The 6,809-nt window shown below is 56.8% G+C and overlaps 1 protein-coding gene across 1 annotated transcript; it reads left to right on the plus strand.

The window, feature by feature from the left end:
* The first annotated feature begins 1,013 nt into the window (after positions 1–1,013).
* Tlx1 (T cell leukemia homeobox 1) lies at positions 1,014–6,242 on the plus strand. Its single transcript, XM_051147136.1, has 3 exons — positions 1,014–1,587; positions 3,609–3,810; positions 6,020–6,242. The coding sequence occupies exons 1-3, from the start codon at positions 1,014–1,016 to the stop codon at positions 6,240–6,242; spliced, it is 999 nt and encodes a 332-aa protein (XP_051003093.1).
* The last annotated feature ends 567 nt before the right edge of the window (positions 6,243–6,809 follow it).

Consider the following 6,809-nt stretch of genomic DNA (forward strand, 5'->3'; position numbering starts at 1 on the left):
CATTGCTTTTTGGAGCGTCTGTTTATTCAAAACGAAAGGAGTATCTTGAGGGGGCACCCTTGCACAAGCCCCAAACGAATCCTTTGGTTTGTGCCTGCTTCTCAGAACGGCTTCTTCCCTTAAATTCTCTAAAGAGACTGAGTTGGAGTGGGTGTTAATATTTTTAACAATATATAGCCAGTTGTTCATAGGACCTGTTTCAGAGGACAAGCCTGAACTCACCGTCCTGCCTCGGGGTCTGGGCGCCATACCTGGGGAGTAGACTGTCTTCTACTTTCTAACAAGCTGGACTTGAAGCTGCAGTAAATCGCCTGGTTGAGTGACAGGTGTTTCCCTGCTCAGCCCTTGGGGAGATTCTCCAGTTGGGCAGGACACCTGTCCCCAGGGGCCTGGTGGGCTGGACTCCTTTGGCCCTGTTCAAAATGAGGGGGTGGTTCCTGCCAGACCTGGGAAAGGGCTCTGGTTTCCCTCTCCTTCGGTCCGTCTGTCTGTCCGTCTCTGGGAATGGCTGCTTCCTGTTCTTTTCTTTCTCGTTTTAAACCTCTCGCTGTGGTTCTCATCCCTTCTCTTCCCTGGAACTACTCAGAGCTCTGATCTCCGTCCCTCTGTCTCTGGCTCAGGCATCTGTCTGGGCTCCTGGCCTCCTTCTCCCCCCTCCCTCCTCCTCCTCCGCGCTGTCATTCACCCCTCTCCTTTCCACGCACAGCCAATGGAGAGACCCGGCCGAAACAGCTAGACTCGCTCGCTCAGGGCTTTTTCGCCCGGTGATTGATGTCTCAGAGTCAACAGCGAGCGAGCAGCCGGAGAAGGAAAGGAGAAGCCGGAGAGGGAAGGAATACAGCTCCCCCTCTCTCACTCCCCCCCCCCCCCCCACTTTGGCCCTTCTGCGCACTTCGCCGTCAAGTCTCAGCGCAGCCTAGAGCGGCGGTTGCCTCCTCGCCCCTGCCCGCTGCCCCAGTAGTCCAGCGCAGCGAGCACCCTTGCCTGGGCCCCCGCGTGGGGCCGGGGCCAGCATGGAGCACCTGGGTCCGCACCACCTTCACCCGGGCCACGCGGAGCCCATCAGCTTCGGCATCGACCAGATCCTCAACAGCCCGGACCAGGGCGGCTGCATGGGGCCCGCTTCGCGCCTCCAGGACGGAGAATACGGCCTTGGCTGTTTAGTCGGCGGCGCCTATACTTACGGCAGCGGAGGCTCCGCCGCTGGGGCGGGCGCCGGGGGCACAGGAGCTTACGGCGCTGGTGGCCCAGGTGGTCCGGGTGGCCCGGCGGGCGGCGGCGGCGGCGCCTGCAGCATGGGCCCACTGGCCGGCTCCTACAACGTGAACATGGCCTTGGCGGGCGGCCCCGGTCCGGGCGGCGGCGGCGGCAGCGGCGGCGGCGGCGCAGGGGCGCTGAGCGCTGCGGGGGTAATCCGAGTGCCCGCGCACAGGCCACTAGCCGGAGCGGTGGCCCACCCCCAGCCCCTGGCCACCGGATTACCCACTGTGCCCTCTGTGCCTGCGGTGCCGGGCGTCAACAACCTCACTGGCCTCACCTTCCCCTGGATGGAGAGTAACCGCAGATACACAAAGGACAGGTTCACAGGTGAGTCCGGCCCGCGCGCGACCCGCCTGGCCGTGGCTCGGGCTCTGTGCTACCCTTATCTTGCTTGGTGGCTCCTTGAAGCTCTTTCTGAGCGCCAGGTCGCCTAGCACCTCTCCGTGCGGTCCCCAACTTCAGCTGCCTGCAGGATTCTATGGGCTCAGAATCGCTAACGAAGAGTTCTTGCAGCCTGGGCTCTCTGTCTAGGACCTCATTTATAGAAGCAAACCTTTGTCCCCTCCCGGGATCCAGGGCCCAGGTAGAGGGTAGAGGGTTGTAGATTCAGGACCACTTTCTGCCAACACTTGATGCTTGCAGGTCTGAGAAGGCACACGCCATGATAGCATAAATGTTTTTCTGTCCTGGCTCCTGCCAAGAGCTCCAGAATTAGAATTAGACACAAGAAAAGGTTCTCCTATCTCTAGTCCCTTACTACACACACACACACACACACACACACACACACACACACACACACACACACACACACACACGTGGGTGCTCTGAGCTCTGGTACCAGTCGCTGCAGATCTGCAAAGGCCTAAAGCCCGAGTGAAAGGGAGGAACCAGCCAGCCTTTTCCCCTCCGGACCGCGGGCTTCTTCAGGGTCAATGGCAGCACAAGACAGGACCATCTTCGTTTTCATTCTCTGTATCCCTCTCCCAGGGGTCGGCTCTCTTATTTCTGGGATGAATAATGCACCCGCCTGGCCAGCAAGTTGGCTGGAGGACAACTCTCGGAAGAGTAGGCACTCCGTGGTGGCCAGCTGCTGGGCTCTCTGCATGCTCCCTCTGCCTGCCCTAGCGCCCTCTGCCCTGGCTTCCCTTTACTCTGCCCCAGCTCTGGCCTGTCCCCTTCCCACTGCTACTTTTAGCTGTCCCTGGGTCCTGAGACCGTGAGCCTTCCCAGGCAGGTTGGGGCCCCAAATCCCAGATATGCAGCTGCTAGGAATTGGGCCCCATTAGCTGTTTGTGCCTCAGAGAGGGGAGGTAATAGGGTTAGGTTGGCAAACCCCATACCTAAACTGTGAAGTGTGTGTGTGTGTGTGTGTGTGTGTGTGTGTGTGTGTGTGTTCATCATAAAGGGAAGAACAGTCTACAGCTAGACCTATCCAGGCTACCCAAAGTTACCGTAGGCCCCTGCTTCTGTTACAGTCAGCAGAAGGGGAAAAAAAAAAAAAAAAGACTGTCCCTGGAGGCCCTAGCCAAACTTTGGGGCCACAGCAGAAATGGGAAGGGGTTTCTGTGCTCACTGTAGGGCATCCAGGAAGGGTCCTTGGCCAAGGGCTCCAGTAGATACAGTCCTTTAAATGAGTAGATAAGGCCTGGAGCCTCTCTTCCCTATTCAGCTCAGGCCATTCTTGAAGCCCCCCCCCCCACTGTGTGTGTGTGTGTGTGTGTACTGTACTGTACTGTACTGTACAAAACGTATCTGGCACCGGCCTACTCTGGGGCATTACAGTCAACTGTAGTGTCAAGCCTGAAGGAGGTTCCGAGTGAGTGGATGGCTGTTGTCTTGTATTTCCTGTGTTCTATTGCTTGTTTTAGGTGTGCGTACTTGTCGGTGGGAGTAGCAAATCTGAAATTTGTAGCAATATCTTTGTAGCTGTATGATTGGGGGCTGAGGGGGGGGCGGCTGTGCCCAAGACTGAACAGGACCCAGAGGCTGGGACTGTGGTCACCCTGGGCCTCTTACTTTTTGAGTGGTCATTTTAAGTTTAGTGGCTGAGGGTGCGGAAGCTAGGTGCTTCACTGTCCCTACGTAGGGGAAAGGGGAGCCAAAGGGGGAGTGGATGGTATCTCTGAAGGCCCAAGCTAAAGAGGTTTTCCGAAGTGGCGACTTAGGGAGGCCGCTGCGGTCCTGGGCTTGAGGTGAAGGGTTGCCGGGAGGATCTAGCCACCGCGCTCTGACTCGCGGGGTGTCCGGGCCTGGGACGCCTCCTGACACTCTGCCGCTTGCCTCTGCCGTCTGTCTGTCTCCCGCTCCAGTGGCCCTCTCACCCTTCACTGTAACACGCCGTATAGGTCACCCCTATCAGAATCGGACACCCCCTAAGAAGAAGAAGCCGCGAACATCCTTCACGCGCCTGCAGATCTGTGAGCTGGAAAAGCGCTTCCACCGCCAGAAGTACTTGGCTTCGGCGGAGCGCGCTGCTCTGGCCAAGGCGCTCAAAATGACCGATGCGCAGGTCAAAACCTGGTTCCAGAACCGGAGGACGAAATGGAGGTGAGTTCGCGGGGCGAACTAGTCACGGTGGAGCAGTATTTCTCTGCCTCTCTTGGGTTGTACACACTCCTTCTCCTTGCTAGTTTCTGACCGGTTTAGATCAGTAGGCTCCTACAGTCACCTGGGACTGCAAACAATGACGGGCAGTGGCCCGGTGGGCCAGAGAATCCCGGCCATATTTAAAGAGAAGCTTCGGGCCTTTCTAGACAGTACACTCTATCCTGTGTAGACGCGGCTGGTCTCTGCCGCTAGGGCAAACAAGCCTATTGAACAGTCTAGGCGACCCGGACTTTTGTGCTCAGGGAGTCTTTTAGGGCCTTTTTGATTCCCCAGCCCGCCTTCACTCTATGGAACCTCCCCACCCCACCCCATCCTGAGACTTGGAGACAGAATGACCCGCGCCGGGCTTCTGCGCTCCAGCCGGACTCTCCGCGGAGCGCCTGGGGCCCCTGATCGCTGGCTGCCGCTACTTATGGCTTCCTCCCCAGGCGCTTGAGCTCTGTGCAGTCGTCCCCCATCCTGGAAGGGGAAAATCAATCTGCGCCGGCTGCGGCGGGGATTCTCGGGTCCCACTGAAAGGGGGGGGGATCAATTAGGAGCAGATGGGTGTGCGTGAGAAGGAAAGAGACATTTTCCCCCCTTCTGTCATACACCGACAACAGCGCCTACTACGTCTAGTTTTATTTTACTGAATGCATATACTGTACCTCAGGGCTTCTGATCCCTTTCCTGCAATTCTACGAATATTAGGCATCACACGCCCTAAGTAACTTTAGTCTCTGCTCATAACCCACACTTTCCCCAGATGCACCTTCTTGCACCTCTGCGCCTTTTCCACACACCTTGTTCACACTCTGGTTCCGCCTATGCTCCTGGGAGTCTCTCAGCTCAGACCCTGGGGAGGCGCGTGGCAAGAGTCTGAGTAAAATCGGCGGCGCCGCTCCGGGCGGGCCTGGGGCGGGAGGAAGGAATTGGAGTTTCCTCTTTTTCTGAATGAAGGCGAGGAATCTGCCCGAGATTCCGCCTTGGAGGCCACAAAGGAAGCCCGGGCCCTCCGAGTCGGCTGCCCCCCACCAACATTCCTGTGGCTGGGGAAGGGGTGGGGAACGCGGCTTCAGCCCCTTGAAAAGCTAGTAAAAGGAGGAGCGGGGCTAGCTGAAAAGGGTGGGCTGGTACCCTCCAAACTTAGGGTGGCGGAAGCCTGGAGAAGGGGGAGGGCGGGCTCAGAAAGCCATCCACAGGCAAAGGGAGAAACTTAGCACAAAGGAAGGGATAAAGATACTCCGTTTTAGAAGAAAATACACAATAAGATATTTTTAAAGGTGGGGCAAGGGGGCAGGGGAGAAATGCAAGCAGCCAGAAGTCTGTGTAAAAAGGAAGATATCCTATTATTAAAAAAACGTGACTTTCACTTCGAGCCGATTCCCCTAATTCAGAGGAAACGAAGGGGTGAAGAAAAAACACGGGGTAAGACAGAGCATGAAGGGAAACATTTGGGCAGTTTAAAATTCAGGAGAGGCGGGGAAGATGAGAGACAGACAGACAACGAAAAGTCAGGAAGGCGCTGTGTGAGCAGGCCGGCGTCCGCCTCGCCTCGGGAAGAGCCACAAGCTTCAAGCGGCTTCATCGATCGCCTACAAATTGCTTCTGGAGGCCCCGGGGACTCCCATTAGGTCTGTCCACCTTAGAGACAGACGTTTGATCTCAGTTGACAGGGTAGAGGGGCTGCATTAAATGGAATAAGTGAGTCATCGCCTCTCAAGACCGCCTGGGAGGAGGCTAGTGGGTCCAGCGGGAGCCTAGGGGCACAGGATTTGGCACAGGAGGTCTGAGATCTGGTCGAGGCTGGCGGAGAAAAGGGAAAGACATGTCTTTAGGGCCTTTCAGGCCTGGGATAGCACCTGGTTTGGGGATAGACCAGCTTATCTATGGTGTGTCTGAGCATGTAGGCGCTGTGTGTTAAAAGCTGTTCGAGCCCAGCAGTTTAAGCCCATTGGCCTTTTTTCACTGCTTCTCTAGGATACTTATGTTCCATCCCGTTTCGGGGCTTCCATCCATTTTGGTCAGAATCAGGACCCCTAAAGAGTAGAGCGTGCATTAACGGGGCCCACACAGGAGCTGAGGGTTGCATAAGAGACTCTCTGGGGCCTGCGCGCAGGCGCGGGAAGAGGGTTAGAGTCTTGGCTGGTAACAGCTTGTTCCAATGCAGGCGACAGACAGCGGAGGAGCGTGAAGCTGAGAGGCAGCAGGCAAACCGTATCCTCTTGCAGCTGCAGCAGGAGGCCTTCCAGAAGAGCCTGGCCCAGCCACTGCCCGCAGACCCACTGTGTGTGCACAACTCTTCGCTCTTCGCCCTCCAGAACCTGCAGCCCTGGTCTGACGACTCCACCAAAATCACTAGCGTCACGTCGGTGGCTTCAGCCTGCGAGTGAGCCTGCATCTCCACACTGTGGGACCCAAGCCCAGTTGGGAGCTATGCGGAGAACTAGAACTTTCCACACTCTTTCTGACTGCATGCAGGAAGGGGACCTGGCTTCTCTGGCGAGACTCCCAAGCACCCTCCTCCACACACTGTTCTGTCTTCGGTGGAAGAGGGCTGGAGAAAGAGGCAGAGATCTCTTCCCAGAAGCCTGTGTGATCCTGCTCCACTGTGGAACTGTTCAGAGTCCTCTGTTTTCCTCTATTTCATTTTATTCTGATTTTAACATGGGACAGAGAGACCCAAAGGAAGTGAGGCCTAGAGGGGCTTCTGGGATGCCCAGGCGGCCATCCTTTTACACCGAAAGCCAGCCACACTCAGAGGTGATACTTGGTGTCACCCCAGAGCCACACAGAGGGGTGTATGGCAGGGTGTCATGCACACGCAGGATCATAGCAATGACCCTTGCTGTTAAGCATAGTCTAGGGGTGACCCAGACCCCACTCAAACAGCACGGATCTCCTCTTACTCAAACACAGGGCCATGGTCACACTGTGACACACCAGCCTACACACAACAG

Source organism: Acomys russatus, chromosome 5 (assembly GCF_903995435.1).
Source record: "Acomys russatus chromosome 5, mAcoRus1.1, whole genome shotgun sequence".
In the NCBI taxonomy this organism is placed as follows: domain Eukaryota; kingdom Metazoa; phylum Chordata; class Mammalia; order Rodentia; family Muridae; genus Acomys; species Acomys russatus.

What these genes read in the sequence shown, in the direction of transcription:
- Tlx1 (XM_051147136.1), top strand. Translation starts at nt 1,014, where the DNA reads ATGGAGCACCTGGGTCCGCACCACCTTCACCCGGGCCACGCGGAGCCC. An exon ending in CACAAAGGACAGGTTCACAG is followed by an intron (nt 1,588 to 3,608) that starts GTGAGTCCGGCC and finishes CACGCCGTATAG; the next exon opens with GTCACCCCTATCAGAATCGG. An exon ending in AACCGGAGGACGAAATGGAG is followed by an intron (nt 3,811 to 6,019) that starts GTGAGTTCGCGG and finishes GTTCCAATGCAG; the next exon opens with GCGACAGACAGCGGAGGAGC.